The 20,173-nt window shown below is 42.0% G+C and overlaps 1 protein-coding gene across 2 annotated transcripts in view; it reads right to left on the reverse strand.

Moving 5' to 3' along the window:
* Positions 1-1,016: 1,016 nt before the first annotated feature.
* Positions 1,017-20,173, reverse strand: part of LOC111659769 (trinucleotide repeat-containing gene 6C protein-like) — a 52,109-nt gene continuing 32,952 nt past the window's right edge. For both annotated transcript variants that reach the window (XM_023412804.2, XM_023412803.2), the window contains 18 exons: positions 17,055-19,523; positions 15,733-15,936; positions 14,846-15,012; positions 14,641-14,718; positions 14,417-14,474; positions 13,903-14,045; positions 13,493-13,639; positions 11,148-11,288; positions 10,485-10,604; positions 10,042-10,125; positions 9,047-9,326; positions 8,397-8,555; positions 6,570-6,761; positions 6,089-6,238; positions 4,812-5,027; positions 3,671-3,744; positions 3,106-3,245; positions 1,017-2,502 (listed from right to left, as the gene is read on the reverse strand). In XM_023412804.2, coding sequence (XP_023268572.1) covers positions 2,154-2,502; positions 3,106-3,245; positions 3,671-3,744; positions 4,812-5,027; positions 6,089-6,238; positions 6,570-6,761; positions 8,397-8,555; positions 9,047-9,326; positions 10,042-10,125; positions 10,485-10,604; positions 11,148-11,288; positions 13,493-13,639; positions 13,903-14,045; positions 14,417-14,474; positions 14,641-14,718; positions 14,846-15,012; positions 15,733-15,936; positions 17,055-19,523 — 5,171 coding nt within the window. In that variant the 3' untranslated portion in view covers positions 1,017-2,153. The remainder of the gene's footprint in view (positions 2,503-3,105; positions 3,246-3,670; positions 3,745-4,811; positions 5,028-6,088; positions 6,239-6,569; positions 6,762-8,396; positions 8,556-9,046; positions 9,327-10,041; positions 10,126-10,484; positions 10,605-11,147; positions 11,289-13,492; positions 13,640-13,902; positions 14,046-14,416; positions 14,475-14,640; positions 14,719-14,845; positions 15,013-15,732; positions 15,937-17,054; positions 19,524-20,173) is intronic.

The following is a 20,173-nucleotide window of genomic DNA, read 5'->3' on the forward strand; positions in this document are numbered from 1 at the left end:
GTCAAGTGAAGCCCAGGAGGAAATGGCGCTTCCGCTTGACACCCAGAGGACCACAACAGAGAGGCACTCAGTGGACACTCACCCTCCCCACCCCACTCTGACTCACTCACTGACTCACTGACTGACTGACTGGCTGGCTGACTGGCTCACTGGCCAGCAGGTGTCAGAGACAGCTGACGTTGCAAGTCGAGTGCCTCCAAACAGAACAAGGCTAAACATTTGGAGTAACAGTGATATTCACTTTGATAAAGTTCAAAGAAGAAAAAAAAAATCATAGACTGCAGTTTTTTCCCCAAAGTCCAATGGTACATTTCAGTTTTGTTTCCCTTCATCCTGCTATCAGAGGAACAACGCCAGACACATTTCCAAGTAATAGATACAGTACATAAAAGAGCAGGATTTTTTTTGTTGTTTTCAATGTTTTTGCTGCTCCTTTTTTGATTTATTGGATTGCAGTTGAAGCGATTTGCTCTTCATAAGTGCTATGATAAAACCCTTTGAATTTATAAAAGTCTTAGTCTCTTCTGTTTGTACAGTACCAAACGCAAGGAACACTCGTAGGTCTACTGCATTAGGAGAAACCCCTCTTATTTGGTATTGTGCCAGATACCCAGAACCATCCGATCCCGCTGTGGATTCAGTCTCTGTTGGGTGTGGCTGTGGCACGCAGAGAGGAAGTGTGCATTGTTGTGTACCCAGTTTCACTCTTAGTACAGTTTGCTGCATGCACAGCTGCTTCTTCCTCTTCGCAGAGTTTTCCCAACAGTTTCAGGGGGACTGGCGGCCTGGAGGGAATCCAAGTTTTGAAAAGGGGGTAAGTTTTTTGAAGTTCCAAAGTCTTTTGCTGCAATCAGCAACAATCAAAAAAGAGAGAAAAGAAAAACAAAAAACAAAAGAGAAACCACCTCCGGTGGACATCGAGTATGGACGGAAGAAAGGTCTATGGTGTATATTGCACAATGAACTGTCTCATCAAGGTGAAATTGTATTCCCCACCCCCACCCCCCCACCCACCCAAAAACTGGCTGACCATAGAGACCACTGGGCTTCATAACAAATTGGACAATATAAAATTCAACAAAGCACCAGTAAGCGACTGGGTTCCAAGTTGAAGGTGACCAGAAGGATCTGGGCTTGCAGACGTCAATGATTAGGTGCCACCGGACATACATAGTCATGTATGGAAACGGAAACACGCAACGAGGTTCACAAATAATCTTCTCTCAGCTTATATGTTGTGATAGATATCAAAAATGCGCTCGGATCTAAACCTACAAAAAAAACAAAAACAAAAAAAAAACAAAACATTTAATAGCTGAGTCAATCCCTTTGAGAAGACAAAATAATTAAGCTGATGATTGGTAGGGCCAGTCACGTGGCCAGGCCTTCTTACTGCCAGTGACAGAGTTGGTCACCAGTCGTGTCCTGTACCACTTGCTGGCTCAGAGGTGAAACTGTGCAAGATTTCAGCTATTTCTTCAGTTACAAAACAAACTAAAAAAGGCGGCTTGGGAAGGACCTGGGCCAGAGAGCACTTAAGGCTAATATTAGTGCTGAGAAACAAATGTTAACATAACTAATAAAGGTCTTTAAACCACATCATTGGCCATGGACATGCTGGGAATGGTCGTTTTAAGTCTTATTTTGGGATGATTTTTTTCTTTTTTTGGAGGGAAAAGGAAAGTCTCAGATGGCAGCTTTGATTGCTTCTCCTAAAAACACTTCACACAGAATGTCATGTATACTTATGGAAAAACTAAAAACACTTAAAAGGTTTCTTTGTGTTGTGTCTCATTTCAGTTTGTTTTATATGATGCATTTCAAAAATACCAAAAGGAAAAAAAAAAAAAAAAACGTGCTTTTTTTTCCCAAAAAAGGTAAACCAAACCAAAATAAAAACTACAAAAGTAAAACAGAAGGACTGGAGTCTGCAGTCTGTGTGGTGGGGACCCCCTCCTTCTGAATCACAATTCACAGTTCAAAAAGGTTCAAATTGATACTGATTATCACCACATGATTTGCTTGGGTTTTGCTCCTGTTCATATTGAAAATTTTTTTTGTATGTTTTGTTATTATTTTGCCCACCCCACCCTCCACTGATGGTGGTGGTGGTGGGTTGGTTGGTTGGTTGGTTAGTGTATCGTGGCATCATCCTACATGGACTCCCCACTCAGCAGATCTCCAGGCAGAAGGGTGTTTATGGGGGTGGGGCTTCCGATCACACGGGCGTCCTCTCCGCCCGGTGGTCCCCACAGGCTAGAGTACTGGGGCACCCCGCCCCACAGCAGGTCGCCTCCGCTTGCCTTGCCTCCACCGCCGCTGTTGCTCCACTGGCCAATTGAGTGGGACTGCGCTGCCCCGCCCATCCGGTTTTGATTGGTTCCGGGGTTGGCCTGCCAGCTAGTGGTGTTTGCCCCTAGCGACTGACCTTGTGCAAAGAAGCGGTTCACCTCCTCCTCGCCGGCAAACTCTGCCAGGATGGTGGTGTTTCCAAGCACACACCTTACATAGGACAAAAGGGGATATCATTGACCTTACAATGAAAAGGAACTTGTAGTTTGTCAAGAGCTTGCTCATTCTGTTATGCTTTTTCATGCACTGCCTTAACAACATTTTGTGCAGCTAGTAATGAAAAGTAGGTCACATGTCTTGTATTTTGTTTCCATGACAACCAGTTGCTACCATGAGCAAAACAAAATTGGGGATAAATCTTAAGACTATTACAGATAAAGCACAGACAGTAAGCCCCCAGACTGGCTCTACTCTGGTATTTTGTCCCATTTCACTTTCATGATTACAATAATGACTGTTAAAATTAGAATATAGCCGACTGCAACATGACTCCCCAACCTACTCTTTCATGTGACTGCCCAAATACAAAATAACTTTGTCTGCACTCATCCAAAAGCTGCATTGTTCTCAGTATGGGAAAACCCCAGTAAGAACCCAGGAACTTTTTTTTCCTATTTTATTTCTCAGTTAAAGTTCCTTAATTTTAATAGGAAAAAGGAAGCCACATTTAAAAGCAAAAAGGTGGAAAAATGAATTTAATTCCAGCTTCCTAAGCTCATGCTGGCTGATGACAGAGATTTTGCTGAGGCTTACATGTGCAGAGACTTCTGGGCCTTGGCGGCCTCGTCCTTGGAGCTGTAGCGCACCACGGCGTTACCCTGGGTCAGGTTGAGGTGGAATGTGATCAGGGGGCCATGCTGCATGCACAGGGTCCGCAGAGTTGAACCATCAATCTGGAGCACAGAAGAAAACCAAAGTGCAAAATAATTGCAGTTACAATTAATATCTGAGTTTATTCATCTATTTTACATGATATTTTCAGTCACAATTTTAAATTCAACTTTCATTTTTGTCCTTTTTTGTTTTCTTTCTTTTTTGGAGTGGTTTGTTTGAGTATTCTTGCACTGACAATTCACTTTCCCACTTTATCTCACTTCAGTCATTTTACTTTCTCACCTTTGCAAACAAATAAACAACATGAATCTTTTCATATCACACAACTGAAAGCACAAGATCATGTTTGTTCTACTTGCATCCTACCCTAAAGCCATCAGATGAATCACTACTATCTTTGAATTCTGCATGTTTAATTGTTGCCTCTACTCATAATACAGTGTGGCTTCAATCCAGCTAAGGGTTAACATCACAGAGTACGCACTTGTGGGGTGAGATTCCTCAGCACCAGCCAGCTGCTGGTCCTGGTGGAGCTTTCAGTACTCCAGGTGGCTCCCTCTGTAAGAGAAATGAAGACACAATTATATATAATGTAAAAAAAAAAAAGTAAGATTTTCTGTGACTCTGTCAATACAGGCTATTGCCTTTATATTACAGTAATTTGGGTTAATGTTAAAATTAAAAAAAAGTTGGTCTAATATGCAAATGTATGATAGAGAGCCTTTCAAAGGCACAGATAGTAAAAAGAGAGTATCTGACAGATTTCAAGTGACAGTGGTCTCATAATGTAATTCCAAAAGGGAAACTGTGTATTCATCATGTAATTTTGTATCATGTAATCATGTAAAGTATGTGTGTCACGCTTTTTCAACATGGTGCAGGAGCGCAGGGGTTGATGACAGAGTTTAAAACAAAGGAAAACGTGACACACTCAACTGATTGTTATCTACTTCCATGCACGACTCTTGTCTGTGCTACTAAGAGTGCTCTTTCCTCTTTGACCTATATGAACGAAGACGTGTCATGTCAAAACAAGGTCACATGTATGATGTTTAAATGTGGCTTTTTGCTGAGCCGGTAAACCTCAAAATGTCAGTTTAGCAAGGTGTTTTCAGCCAGCACTTTGAAAGCGAGTACAGAGTCGCAGCTTTGAACTACACCACACCTATGCACTTATAGTCATGTCTGCGTTTGCTAGGTGTGAAATACATTATAGCAAGATATAGCAATAGTCTTCATTTACCACAGATGTTGTAAATAGCTTCAGCTATTTGAGAAAAATTCTTAGTTGCAACATGATATTTGTTTCTTAAAAAGTTAGTGGATTTATATTGTAAATATAATAAGATATATTAAAAGATATCTCGTCCATATAAAGAGAAACACCTCAAAATAAAACCTGAGACTCACAATTGTTGATAAACTTTGTAATATTTCCCAAGTATAGAATTAATTTGGACATACACAAGTAGATGCAAATTTTTTGTATCAATTTTTTTCCACTTTCTTTCAATATTATGCTTTGAACTGCAGGTTGATTGAATTGTCTGAAGGAATGGTGCATGAGTTTGTGACCAGTGTGTAGTAAGTCCCATTAAGTGCTTCTCATAAAAATGAGTGCTCACCAGAGGAGTAGGAGCCGCTCCAGCCTTGGGCCAGACCCAGTGAGTTACCGCCCCATGTGGAGGAGGGCTTGGTGTTGGTGAGGCCTGGTGGGGGCCGAGAAGGCGCCACAGAGTTGCGAGGTCCCTGGGGGACTTTCCACAGCTCATGGGACAGAGAGCCTTGGCTCTGGGAGATGGGCCCTTGGGACCAGGTGGACTTCATGTCAGACAGTTTACCTTTACAGAGAGAGGATGGGGAGATGGACAGTTGAGAGAATAAAGTTAAAGACAAAGATGTAGAGATAGAAGTAAAATGTAACAACATCTATGTTTAGAATTTGAAAATGTGGCACTCCATTAGGGGTAGCATTAAAAAAGTCTCTGATGCAAACAGCAATGCAAGCCACTAATTCCTTATTTTCCATACTTAATTTTCCCCAAAATTAGTCTGGCTAAAATTTAAAAATATGTTAAAACATACCAAAGTATTCTTCTCAATTTTGAAAATGTTGATGATTTATTTGAACTAAATCAGATAAAACTCATTGCACCCACCAGAAATATTTATGTTTCAATAGTGAAGCAACACAAACACACACACACAAACAAAACACAGGGTGTGTACTGATGTCATGACCGGCTTGGGTGAGGCTGGTATTTTTGTGGGTTGGATCAAAGAGGCACAGATGGCTCACATTTAGGTGAGGTTGCTGTCTCAGTATCAGTAAAGGCGTTGACTAAAGGCACTGAGGGAACAAGTTTAGGTGTGATTTGGAGTAAGAGAGGTCATGAAATAGGTCAAGGTTTAGGTAAGGTTTAGAATAAGTAAGGGGCCTAAGACAGTGTCTTGTGACTGTCTTAAGGCTATTAGGGCTCCCATTTGGGTGAGGAGGGATATAGCAGGTCCACATAGGGAGGCAAGATACTCTGGATGTGTACCTGAGCTGTCCCCATCACAGGATGACAGACTGAAAGAGCTAGAGTAGTCACTGACTGGCCAGTCACTGCTGGTTGGCGGCAGAGAGCCATTCTGAAGTGGTGGAGCTGGGGAAGTGGCTATATGAATGTAGAGTAACCGTGTTGTGGGCAGAAAGAAAAAGAAAACAAAAAACAAGTAACTTCATGTCAGCATCAGTACAAGCACAATACTGGGTCCTGTGGTGGAGTACAGATAGTAACATGGGTCAGCTTGTCTAAGTGAGTATTCATTTGCATCAGAGTCACTTTACACGGCATGTTTTGGTCAAGTGTTAGGGGTTGTCTTTTATTGATATTTATGGTTATGCTTCTGTTCATACCTCCATTTCTGTCCCGCAGCAGGTATCGATTGACATCGTGGATGTTGGTGTTGATGGTGGGACCGCTGGGAACGCTGCCAGGGGTCATGTTGGGGTCATTCTCAGGGTCGATGTTCTGAAGGCCCTTCCATGGCACACCTGGGCAGAACTCTAAGGGCAAAAAATAAAGTGCTGAATAACGTTTTTTTTTTTTTTTTTTAAACACAACAAGATCAAATCTTATAGAACTTTAAGATTGCCATCACATGGCTTCCAAACAGTTTAAACAAAAACAGAAAAAACCTCAAATAAACTTCCTCTTTTTTTTTTGCAGTTGCAAAAATCATTCATTGCTCTTTTACGGTCAACTTTCAGTGTACAATGCTGATTGCAACCCTCTCAGGTTTGACCATTACAAAAATAATTCTCCAAGTAGCAGCAACTATAAACCAGTATGACTCCTAAAAATGTGCAATATTCTTTATTTATATTTTCTCCTCACCTGGGGGCCAGTTAATGTTGGTCCCATTAGAGATCTTTTCACTGGGGCTCTTGCCCTGGCCCCAGCTGTCTGGGGGCACCAAGGGGCTGGTGGGGGACTCAGAGCTGGATATAAGATTGTAAGGGCTGTATGAGTCCTCCAGTTGGGGGGGCTTGCCAGGGGGGCCCAGGGTAGAGGCAGCAGATATGGCACCTACAAGACAAATAAGAGACTAAATTGAAATCACTATTAAATTAATTACATTTTAAATTAGATTAGATTCAATTAGATTGAATACAAAAATACTGTTAAATGCACAGATTATAGGAATTATATTGTATGCCAGACATTTTTTTTTTTTAATTACTTTTGTTCATAATATCAACTTTAATAAGTCATAACACAGGCAAACACTAAAAATACAGATTGAAGGCTTTTTCAGAGTTAAATGTCACTGGTGTGATGTCTACAATAAAATAAGATTACTGATACTCTGAATCTCTTTTAAGGCCATCAACACATGTTTCTATAGTGCATGGAAAGGAAAATTACTGAAAAAAGATAACTGTTAGATCCTAATCAAAGTGAATGTTTGCTGGCAGGATGTGTGGAGGAAAAAAAGGCGCATGTGTGATGATATCTTAAATGTTAAAATGGAAACTGTGGGGGTCAATAAGTTGGTGTCACTAAGCCATTTACTCAACTCACGACACAGTCCAAATGTGCCTTTTTTCTGGAGATTACATTTGAAAATTGTGTATTATAGGTCATATATACGTGGACTTAATATTTCCATGTACATGTTCCCTTTGAATGGTGCTGGCACTGACTATGCTACAAACGAAGCCTGTTACCTAAAGACTCCACCCATTAAGCCACCAAAGACTAGGCTGTCACAGTTTATCATGTATCTCTATGGTATTTGTGACCAAAGAGCTTGAAGAGTGCGAGTATGAGATTGAAAGACCTGTATGCTGCAGTTTGCCTTCTTTACTGTATTTTATTTACTGGTATTTAATTCTAATTCAAAGATGAACACACTTTTTTGGTTATTTTGTTTTGAAAAAAATAAATGTACTTTATTTAACCATGTTCAGAGGTGAAAAATACCATACATTTACTACTGCACAGAATGATCAGGGAGTGTAAAATGGAGGTTTGTGTGAGATCTGGGGTGTGTACCAGTCTACAAAATGTGGTGTCAGGGCATCCATTTGGATGAGGAGAGGTTTAGCAGGTTGTGAAACTGAAAAAGCACGAGCAGCCTCTAGCTGACCTGTCTCTGCTAGTGTAGAGCACTATGATACCTAAGGTGTTATTGGAGCTCAGAATCAGCTTGCAGTTAAGTGTACAGAGAAAAGGTTTCTGAGTGAAAACAAGCTAGTGTCATTTGTTGAAGTTCTCACCTGCAAACAAGCCAGAGAGGCTGAAATTAGTCAGGATGGGTGGGTGACATTATCAATTATGATTTTAAACAGGTTTTACAGTACTTGAGAAAATCACTGTTGTTATCATAAAACCTGTATTAAACTTAAGTAGTCGTTAGCTATGAAATCTCACTTTTGCACAATTTTTTTCTCTCAGTATAGAAAGGAACTATTGCATCAACTAAAAAGAGTGACATTTTTCTCTTATTTCTAAACCCTGATGAATTATAGCTGCTATTGTATAACTTCTTAGCTGCCTAACAGTTAACAATACAGCAAATGGGCTGGTGGACTGTATCAATTCATATGAAAACATCATATGTGAAATGTCCACAGTAAAGCTGGTTTCATTTTTAACCTTTTATCACTGTATGGATTGAATGAATGTGTGCATGCTTGTCTGTGTTTTTCTGAAACATACCATGCTTATTGAGGTTGTTCTCCATGTTTGAGGAGTTGCCAGAGTCCATGGAGTTGGAGTGTGTCCACTGGGACAGGCGGGATTGGGGCTGAGGGGGTTCCTTCAGGGACAGACCCCCAACCTCCATGCAGTTTACATTCATGTTTGGATTCAGTCCAGCTGCAAACACAAAATTAACTTCTAAATAAATGAAATAACGTCTTTTTTATTTTACTCATAATATGCAAGTTGGCAGTGGAAGATTTGTATCCATTAGCAAAAATCTAGTAAAAACAGCTCAAAATAAAGCAGGAAAATATCCACCTTTTAATTACATGAAAGAACTGTTCATTGATCCTTGTTTAGGAGATGAGGTGTTAATATGTTGTCAGAAGATAGAAAAAGTTCAATGTGAATCTGCAGTACTCAGAAAAATGGCTAGTTGAATTTTTCCCTTTTGTTGGAAACATTCATAAGTGCTTCACATAATTTATGACTTATGGGTGGCAACACGATACATTATGAGTACAGATGCATGCATGACAGGGTTGCTACCTAAAGAGCAGCAGAAGAAAATTGTTAGTCTCAACATGCAAGCTACATGTTGTCAAATTCACATTGTTTGAGCAAAAGTCACCATCAACCTGGTACTTTCCCTGTCCTAGACTCACAGAGAGGGTAGGTGCTGTAGGCGTTGGGCGAAGATGGCGGCTCTTTGGTGTGCAGTGCGTCGGCAAGGCCCGGAGCCTGGTGTGGGCCTGTGAAAGGGTCCAGGGTTGATTTGCCGGAGCCAGGGCCTCCGGCGAGGCCACCAGGGGGATGCAAACCAGTGGAGGAGGAAGAGGAGGAGGAATGAGAGGGAAGTTGCTGCTGCTTCATCAGCAGCGCCTGGTACAGCTGACGCTGGTGCTGCTGGATCTGCTGCTGCATGTTGGTGATTGTACGTGCAACCTGGAAGAAAAGAGAGGGGAAAAGAGAGGGACTGTCACAACAATGTATCACAAAAGAAAGTGTTGGACAATGAGGGTGCGGAAAACAGAAGATTAATCACATTATATGACGGCAATAGCAAGCTGGATGGAAAAAATAATGAGAGAGAGAGAGCAAGCGAAAGAAAGAGTGAGGAGGGAGGAAAAACAGCTGAGGTTAGAATGAAAGGGATGAGAAAATAAGAGGATGAAAAGGTATTAAACAAATGAAAATAGGTAGAGAAAAGAAGCAAAAACAGAAAACCAAGGAGAAAGGAGAGATGATATGGAAATAAAGATTATTAGGTTTATTAAAAGTTTTGAAAAATCATGGGAGGAACAAGCACTTTTTCAAAAAGCTCTTTCAACAGGCCTTATCTTAAAGACAGGCCACTAATATCTGTATAACAAAAAGAACAATCAAAAAAGGAGAACAAACTTGTTCTCCTTTCGTGAAAAGGAGAACAACGGACTGACTAATGTTGAATAGGAAGTGCCTGTGCAAATATTACTTTAAGTTTGAGCAACTTTTGTTTAACAATGTTTTCCCCTCTGTCATGTGAAACACCAAATATCTGTTGAGAAACAAGCTGCATCACAGTGTTTTCAGTCAGTGCTCACATGCGGTCACGCACATGAAATAAGTTACTTTTACGATCATAAGTTTTGTGGCTGCAATGATGCATTTGTTGACTCACTTGCTGCTCTTGTTGTCTAATGGGCCCGGAAACATTGCGCTGCGCCTGCATCATCTGCTGCTGGATTTGTAAACGCTGGTACGCCTGAATGAAGGGAACCCAAAGTACAAAACATTAATAAAAAACACATTAATAGAGGGAAAACTAAAACACTATGAGAGAGGGGTCACCTGTTTTGTGTGTTATTTTCACCAATTAAGCTCTACTTTCTCATGTGTTTTCACATGGACACATTTAAGTCTTCATTGGATATTTGTCACTCATTGCAAATGGCAAAATGACAAAAAGTCAGATATGTTTTGTTATTGTGGTTTCATCTCCTTTCCATTCAGATTAGAGCCAGGACCACTTTAAAAAGTTCATGACACACATTTTCTGCCAAAAGCCTCTAAGTAAATGATGGGCTACAAATTAAACAATTGGAAAGCAGGATGTTGACTTACCATTTGCAGTTGCTGAAGTTGGTACAACAGGGTCATTTGTTGAGGGTTTATTGGTGAGGTTAAAAGTGCAGGGTTCAGACCTATGTTTTTTGCTGCAAACTGCAAGAGCTGTGCTTGGACCTGGAGGGAATAGAAGAATGTGGAGGCAAAAATGGGAGATGACAAGTTAGTCACTGCAAATCACAACAACTGCACAAGAGCTGCTTCTGGCGAGGTAAAATTAGTCATTACTACATGTGTGCAAGGAGGTAAAGAGAAGCGAAAGGGACTGGCAGAGGAGGCTTGCACAGTCAAGAGGTTTTAACACTCCCAGTATTGTTACCAGACAATAACTTATAATGAGTTTTTATCTTCACAGTATATTTCTGCTCCTTTACTTCTACAATTATGAATTTTCATCAAAGATGTATGATACGCTGAAAAATCACTGTGATGTCGCACAAATTACAGCCACATTCAGGGGACAGTTTTAATAGAATAAGACAAGGAATGAGAAAAAATGCAGACTATGCACTAGTTGAGAAATCTGTATTTACAATTTTGGGTGTCAAATTGTGTTCCCTGGTCAGAGTCAACCAACTTTAACCTGGTCCAGTGTGTTATGAACCGATATAGCTCCATGTTACACATCCAATATGTCCATTATTATGTGTGTGTCTCTACCTGAGGGGAGAGAAACTGAGGCACTTGAGCACGTAGACTAGGCTGGGAGGAGCTGAGAGGTGGCACAGGTGGCTGAGGAGGCTGCTGCTGCATGGCCCGGGTTTGTGCTGCTCCACTACTGCCAAACATTCCACTGGGTATCTATAAGTAAGAGTCATAAAGGCACCATGAATCCTCTTCAACACATCCATAATTCACATTACTGAAGCTATTCTATGACATTTCTTAATTGAAGAGATGAGCTACCCAACTGGGAAGAAATGTGTGTATATGACCAATCCAGCAAACAGATAAGTAAGGTCAAGAGATAAGTCTTCAACTGTCATGTCTTCATGAGTTTGATGGATTCATTCAATACATGACTGAGTGCACTTGAATTAGATGAAAAAAATGTTTTAAGGTGCACTCAAAAGCCTGTTGGGTCAGTGATATTGCCAGCCCACATAGCAATGCCAAAAAACATTTTTCAAAGCATTTATCCTCAAGGTCTAACTTCACACTACACCTTGTGCACCAAAGAATGTACTGAATACCAAGTGAGAGCAACCAGGTATTTAGACCATGAAACTCTGACTATTTTCATTTTTCAAATAGCCCAAAACAATTAGCCAAGGGGTCTCCAACACATCGCTTGCAAGCTACTAGTGTCTTGCTCCTGTTTTAGAGTAGCTCGCCCAAAGGTTCAGAGAATATAGTATTTACAAACCATGGATTCACAGTACAAACATTAAGCAACACAACCTCACTCAGTAAAACTGCTCAAAATGCTATACAATCAAATACAGACATCCCACCCATATTCAACACTAGGTATTTTTTTGTTAAACAGTCGTCAGTCAAATGAGTTAGGCTGCTCTGAACTTTATTTATGTGCCGTCTTAGCATCTATTTTGGATAATGTTAAATTAAATGTTATAAATCCTCACTTATATGAACAGATGTAAACTAAACTTTTCCAAGCAGCAGGAAGTATGTTTTCATGGAATAAGTGAGTTACACTGTGGGTTGCATCATGAGCCCCCTTTTTTTAGCCTGCATTTGTTTACATTGTGGAAAACAAAGCATGCTGAATTGGCTATTATAAGTTCATGTTTGCTATGTACTATTGGATCATTGGATTTATTGACAACTATAACTGTATTATTCTGATACTAAAGAAACTGTTGAAACGTGATGATTCCCAGGCGTTCTGAAGTTACAAGGAGCTTATTTTTTCTCTTTAATTCTAGGAATATAGAATTGATGTTTATTTGCAATGGACATAATTGCATTCTTGGTAGTGTAGTAAGTCAAACTGAATGTAAAAATATGTGTTTTCATGTCTGCATGTTCAGGTTTGACAAAATTAAGACTGATTTTTGACATAAAAATTGATCCTCAAATTGACACCTGTGATGTCTGATGTGGGTTTAAGATTATTTCAAAACATGAGTTTTGGATATTGATATTTGATGACAAGTTGCATAAAAAAACAGCTTATTCAGCTGGTTTGGTTTGGAGAGCATTCTTTGGGTTTTTATATGAATAAATGTATCTAGTAATATAAAGACATGAGCGGCTCTTAGCCACTCTCAGTTTGTCAAAGTAGCTCTCAGAGGAAAAAAGGTTGGTGACCCCTGAATTAGCCTGTATAAGGTAGTTTTATCCACATTTTGTATTCCATGTTGCTGTTGCTTTCTATTCAGTGAAAACACCACAAAAAAGCCCGCTTACAGTGCCTTTGTTTGGGCTTCAAGGACATACTGGAGTTTTCTGGGCCATGGCTGCCTATGGGGGTGATATTTGATAGAGCTTAACTATCTGATTTCAATGGGCACTTCAGGCAAGGTCATACACACATAAGTGAGCAACAGAAAAGTAGAGATTTAGGAGCGCATGCCGGTAGAGAGATGTGTCTGAAACAAATTCAATTTATGTTATTGCCATCATCGCATGATATACACTTAAATCCTGCACAAAGCCATTCCATTTCAAAATGATGGTTATGAAGTTATGATGTGATAAACAGACTGTTGATAAAATTGGGTTTTGCACTGAATAAGGTTTTGCTCTCAGTATATTTTGTTATTAATAAAGCAGCTGTTCAAATGTACTCAAGTACTTTGTTTTTCACTGTACATTAATATGGAGGGAAAATGACAGCTGCAGGGTTAGCTTCTATATAGCATCAACTCCCACAGTCTGAACATTTTTAACTCAATATTAACAGAGTATTACAAGCTTCACCAAGGTAGGTTTTACTGCAGGTTTGTTATTTAAATTGTGTAACATTGTCAAGGGTTATATTTTTCAACTCAAGGTTCTGTGGCATTGTGTAGTGCAACTGTGTGTGCTCACTGTGTTACCTGTCTGTTGTTCAAGTTTTGCATGGCCAGCCCCGGGTTGCCCTGTCCCAGACCCTGCCCAGGAAGGCTACTGTTGGCCAGGGGGAGCTTCAGGCTGGGGGAAGGCAGAAACGGTGATGGGGGGGTGTCATCTGACAGAACACCATCCTGGACCAGAGAAAAATAAATAGTTAATGAGAGAATGAAGAGATAAGAAAATAAAGACATTCAAATACACATTCCAAACATAAATGATTAAGTATGTGAAGATGGATTTTATCCTAATATTGTACTGGTCTGATCAGATAGTGATATTAATAATAACTTTTTTTTAAACCTTTCTTTGTAACACACGTCAAAATGGTTACTGTAAATCTATTAAAAAACAGCAAATGCCCACAAAATGATCAGTTGCTAATTTTTTTTTTTACCTTGTCAAGAAAGTTGTTGCGGTCAGAGGGATCTTTGGAGAGTGCAGAGGGCCGACACACCAGGGGCTTGTTCATGCCGTTGCTGTAATCAGACATGCCCATGCCCCGCTTGTCCAGGTCCGTCTTCTTCTCCAACAGGGCGCCTGGGAACAGAAAGGAGAATGTTAAAAGTTTTTATGAAATCTAGACATGGAAATACACTGCATGACAAAACCAAATATCACAATCATTTTTTAGGCACTTCATCTAATAAGTGATATGTTTTGAATGCATTTTTTCTTCAAGAAATGGCTATATTACATTAATTAAATACAATGTATTTACTGAAAAATGTATGGTTTGGTATAATTCCCAATCAAAGAGGAGATGTAGCAACAGTGTTAAGTAATGAATTAATTAATTTGAAAAATATGAAAAAAAGGCTTATTTGTGCTGTTACACTGATTAAAACCATTTCATTTTGGCGTTTTGCAATATATATGCAAGACACACAGAAACATGTCGGTAAACTTACTCATGGCCTGGTCAAGGTTCATGTTGTTGCTTTTCAAAGCCTCCTCAGCAGGGTCTCTCTGTAAAACATGGATAACATGCGCTTGTCAGTGACCATGGTTTAATTGTAAGAAGGGTTATATTTATGGCCTGCTTGAGTAAAAACCTAAAAGAAAAGTCTAAAGAAAACTTATGAGTGATATATGTCAGTGTCAGAAAAGCTTTCCAAATATTTTCTAAATATACCGGAAAGCCCATGTCAGTGAGCTGTTTGATGAGACGGTTCATGATCCAGGCCTCATCTGGCTTGTTGCCCATCTTCCCCTGACAACACACAAGTGAAAATATCTTTAATTAATTTTACCAACAATTAAGTTCGTTCAAATGACAACAATTCCCAACATTATCATTTATCACTATGTTTATGACAAAATCAAGTATGTTCTCTGACCTTGCTTGGGATTTTCTTGGGTCCATTTCCCCAGGAGTTGCACGAAGAACTGCTCTCCTGGGAGGTGGGGCTGTTCCACATGTCCCCATCCTCAGTGTCCCATTGGCCAGTAGACATGCCTATCTCCTCTCCTCCATTTCCCCAGCCATCTTGCATAGGTTTGGGGCCTGAGAGAGAGACATTAAACACAGTGAGAATGTGAGATAACAATATTAATACATTCAGTGAACATATGTGTTTGTGTATCCTAAATGCACACTGAGAACACACAAGCCATTTCAGAGGATGAGCAGCAGGTAATTTTCAATCTGACCACTTGGTGCCACTGTTGCCATTTGACATTGTACCCCCCCCCCCAACATCTCCCTCAACCATTTCTAACATTTCAATCCAACAGCACAAATAACCAAGACCCACTGAGGCATGGAATTGCTTTAATCTTACCAACACACTAGCACTATCAAAGACCTTCAGAATTGGCACAAATAGTGCAGGTCTGAAGGAACTTCCTGTTTTTGTTCCCTTAACTGAAGTATGCTAGTGCACACACACTGGGAGTTATCGTCAATCAGTCTATTACAGAGGGTGTGGTACCACTGGACACAATCTGAATCACAGATGCCTATAATAACAATCATGCTGAGAGGCTGAAGCAGAAAAGCTACTTTTACTAGCACCAGCACATATAATAGCACAGTAATCTGTTCTGTATGGCTATTCTATGGTTTTATAGCGGCCAGAAGGGGTGTGTGCCCAGGAGTGTGATCAAAAACCGATGGCACTGAACATATTCCTTCATCTTGCTACAATTTGGCAATGCTGGGCCATGCTGCTTTTCTAATCATGCATCTCTGTGTCAGCAAATATTATTCATCTGTAGGTGTTACCTGGTTTGCAGGGTGCAGAACCTGGGGGTCCGTTGGCCCTGCCATAGGGTCCAGAGGGCTCGTGGCTGCTGTCTCCCCACCCTCCCACTCCCCCTGGTGGCTTGCCCCATGCAGAGGTGCCATTGTCCACAGTTGATGTTGGAGCAGCTGGCTCTCCCCAAGCAGGCTCTGACTTGGGCTGAACACTGGGAAGCTCTCCCCAACCTGGATGAAAGAAAATAAAAAAAATGATTCTTGGTGCAGTAAAATCTTAATCCACTTGCAAGTTTTATCTTCCAGTTACACATCATTCCCCTAAAGTCCTTCCTTGAGTACTAAACAATGGAAGGATGCTCCCAAGTACTGTTTGAATTCAAGAGATGTCTGAAAACTCTTTCGCTTCAGACAGCTACTGCAAAAACCACTGCAGAGCTGAAAACTAATGAAGTTTCATCTCCTTTTTTCTCACATCGTCTTTTCAGGCCATCACAATGAGTTGTAGTGACATATTAATAAGAGAGATTAACATTAAGCTTGTCAGTTGAGACAGTGTCTAGTTAGCTACATATAGAAGCCTTTCATAGCAGCCTCTTCCTGACAGCAGCAGGCCCCTGACCAGCTAGGTCTGGGTTGTCAGGTGTGTGTGTGTGTGTGAGAATGTGTAGGAGCTGGATATAAGCAGCGGCTCAGGACAGCCAGTGCAAGATCTTCCAATCCCCCTCTTCTCTCTTTATTTATACTGGTTTCAGTAGAGATGGCTATTGAAGTATAACTGCTCAGCACAAATGTGTCTTAAATCGGTCATGATGTTATTTGATAGGTGTAGTGCAAATGGCAAACTGCAGAGGGCAACAGTCTCATTCACAATCAAAAGGAGAGAGTTTGGCTATTAAAGCTTTGCTATGCTTATATGCATTGCTTTTGTCTTCACAAAGACTTATTTGAACTGGCTGCAGCCCTAACTTCAGCTTGCAGTACAAATATTATAATTATGCATGCATGACCATTACCAGGCCCTCAATACCTCTGAGACTATCTAGTCTATCTATCTACTTAATAATCACTGTGAGAGAAATCTTTTAATGAATAATCTTTAAAGATACTAACCATCGTTGCCAACAATGCAAAAAAATAAATGTCATTATTAATTCGGTCACTTTTTATTCCCTCTGGCTTACTCTATTAACAAAACATTTTTGAGTTCCAAAAATATTAGGTTTTAAGTGTATTTTTTTTTCTTTTTTTTTTTTTTTTCATTCATACATACTACATTTCTAAATAGACACGACATTTTCAGATTATCAAATATTATTTTAACATAGGAGCACAGCCTTGTATATTACCTGGGTTGGCGAGGGGGGATCTACCCTGGGGACCAGCACCTGGATGTGAGGCGGCATTGTTGGGTGACCCATTGTTGTTTCCATGGTGTTGCAGGTGAGTTGGGGGCTGGCCATGATGGGGATGGTGGTGCATGTGGTGACTGTGATGGTGATTGTTGTTCCCAGGGCCGACAGAGTGATTGTTGTTATTATTGGGCATAATCATTCCACCATTTTTACTAGGAGGTGGGCCGCTGTTGCCTGGGTTATTATTGGGATTGTTGCGATCCCACATGTTGACAGTCTTGTTGTAGGTGTTGGGATCACCCCAGGTGGATGTTCCATCGTCAATCTCCATCTTCCTGCGGATAGAGGGAGGGGAGGGTTCTTCCCAGCCAGTGGGCTCCATGCCCTGGTCCTGTTTGCTGACATTGCCCCAGCCAGAGGGGTTTTGTTTCACAGAACCAGGACCACCCCAAGAACCAATGCCACCACCTCCTCCACTGCCAGTGCTGCTGCTGCTGCTTTCCTGGGGCTTGGAAGAGCCCCAGCCTCCCTGCACTGGGCCATTGCCACGTGAGTTATCCCCCCAGCTGCTATTAGTCACAGCAGGAGCAGGCTTACCCCAGCCTCCTCCTCTATTTCCTCCTCTAGGGCTTTCCTTCCATCCACCATTTCCTGCATTTCCTCCTTCTCCTTCCCACATGCTGCTGGAGGACCCATTGTTCTTGACCTCTGCTTCTCCCCATTCCCCTGTGTTGGATCCATTGGAGCCCCCATTACTGTTACCCCAACCATGGGAGCTTTTGGGGCCTTCTCCCCAGTTATTAGGCTGTTTTTTTGTTAGGCCATCATCCCAACTGGGTGACTTGTCCTCAGAACCCCAAGATGGTGTGCCCCCATTCTTAGGACCATTGGTAGGCAAAGGCTCTCCCCAGCCACTGGTAGTACCATTTGGGGCTTTGCTGAGTGACTGTTGGGGTTCTCCCCATCCTGATCCAGTTTGGATTGGCTGAGGTGGAGGGGGTCCCCAGCCAGAGGGTGATGATCCTTCACTGTCACCCTTTCCTCCAGATGCAGACCTCTGACTGGAGCCAATGCTAGGGTTGATGGTACCTCCATTAGTGGATGAAGGTCCACCATTGGAACTGGAGCCTCCTATGGTGTCTGAGCTGCTGTTGCTCTTCCCATCATCAGAGTTGGCTTCTTCCATCTCCCATACAGTGTGCTGTCGGATGGGGGTCTGTCCCCAACCCGAGTTGCTCAGCACCCTAGGGTCCAGGTCCTGCCGGGGTAGCAGAGGGGCGAATTCCATGCTGGAAGACCTGTCTCTGTGGGATCGACCTTCACTGCTGTCCCCACTACCATCACTTGCTGGGGCTGTTCCAGGCTGCTGGCCCCATGAACTAAGTTGCTGCTCTTGGCCTGAACCTGAACTACCAGCATCTACTGAGTCCCAGCCTTTAGATCCATCTCCACCCCCAGAAGATTTTCCCCAGTCACCCCAACCACCACTTCCACTACTCCCTCCACCACTGCCTTGTCGGCCCCAGGCAGAAAGGCCTCCAGAAGGAGTTGAGTCCCAGCCTGAGTCCTTGGGGGAGTCAGCTGCCTTTGTTTCTCCACCACCCCATACAGAGCTGCCTGTTGTATCCCCATTGAGCTGGGATGATTCAGTGGGTGATTGGCCTCCCCAGCCAGTTAACCCATGGATAGGGCTCATAGGCTCCTGAGCTTGTTGCTGTTGCTTAGTGTGGTTTGGTCCATCAGTGTTAAGGTTAGCAGGTTCCATATTGAAGGACAAGCTTGTGTTGGTTGAAGGGTGTTGTTGATCATTTTCGTTAGCACTTATCATGCCAACCCAACCTCCCGCACCATTATCCGCACCTCCTAGGCTCCCATTTCCCATGTTCCCATTGCCATTAATACCTGGTGGGAGAGATGAGGAGTTGGACATCCCATTGGGACCAATACCACCACCTCCACCACCTTCATGGCCCAGAACAGGCCAGGCTGATGGGTTGGCATTGGGATTGAGGTTCAAGTTAAAATTGGGAGAGCCCCAGTTATTGGGCGCTCCAACTCGGCCACCATTGATACCATCTTGTTTCCCATCCAAGCCCCAACCTCTATTACCAGCTAGTGTGTTGGCTGACCCAGGTCCTGTCATCATGTTATTGTTAGCTTTAAGAGAGGGGTAGTGGGCCTGCTGGCCTGCGGCACCTGTGGCCATACTCAGAAAACTACAACTACTGGTGGTAGTGATAGCACTGGTGTCCTGGTTAAAGCTAGCTGAGCCCAAGGGGCATTCTGGTGCTGCAGGGTGGCTGTTGTCACTACTGCGGCTGATAGAGGGCCAAACTTCTGTGTCACTTCCGTCAATAATCACTTTGTCCCAACTGTTGGCACTGGAGAAGCTGTCAACTGGCAAAGAGGCTCCCCAATGAGAGGTCTCATACTGGGCACCAGGGCCACTCTGGAGGGATATGTCTAAAGAGAAAAAGGGAGGGGAACAGAGGAATACAACACAAAAGGTAGGTGGAGATGATGAGTAAGAAAGAAACAAAAGAGGATTTGAGTGACAGAAGATGCAGAAATAAAGAAAAGATTATCAGGAGTAGAGACAAAGGGTATAAAAAAGAAAAAAACAGGGTGGAATGGGGGTGGGGAGGGGGGAGGGGGAAGAAAAAAACACTTTAGGTTAGAATAGACTACATCATGTAATACAGCCCCTGTTAGTCCCATAGACCAATTTTATCTTCTTGGTTGGTTAATGCTAGCTATCAGACTTGGCAGGATGAGATGGTCACACTTGCACGTTCCACAATTCAACACATAATCAGAATGCACAGCCAAGCGTGCTACATGTCATATCAGCTATGGCATATCCATATATCCTTGCCCTGGTGCAGTCAGCCAAACAGAAACAGGGAGAGGGAACCCTTGCGTTCTTTCCTTTACCCATCCTTCTTTCCTTCTCTCTTTCGCCTTGACTTTTCATTTCCTTTTCCATTTCTCTTTCCAACTTGTTTCCTCTTCCCTCGCCAACTTGTTTTGCCCCTTACTTCCTTGTCACTCTAGCTACCCTCTACTATCATAACTACCTCCCGCCTCATCCCTCTCTCTCTGTTCACATCTCC

This window comes from Seriola lalandi, unplaced genomic scaffold (assembly GCF_002814215.2).
Source record: "Seriola lalandi dorsalis isolate HSWRI2012SDOR001 ecotype SW California unplaced genomic scaffold, Sedor1 jcf7180002054487, whole genome shotgun sequence".
Taxonomy (NCBI): domain Eukaryota; kingdom Metazoa; phylum Chordata; class Actinopteri; order Carangiformes; family Carangidae; genus Seriola; species Seriola lalandi.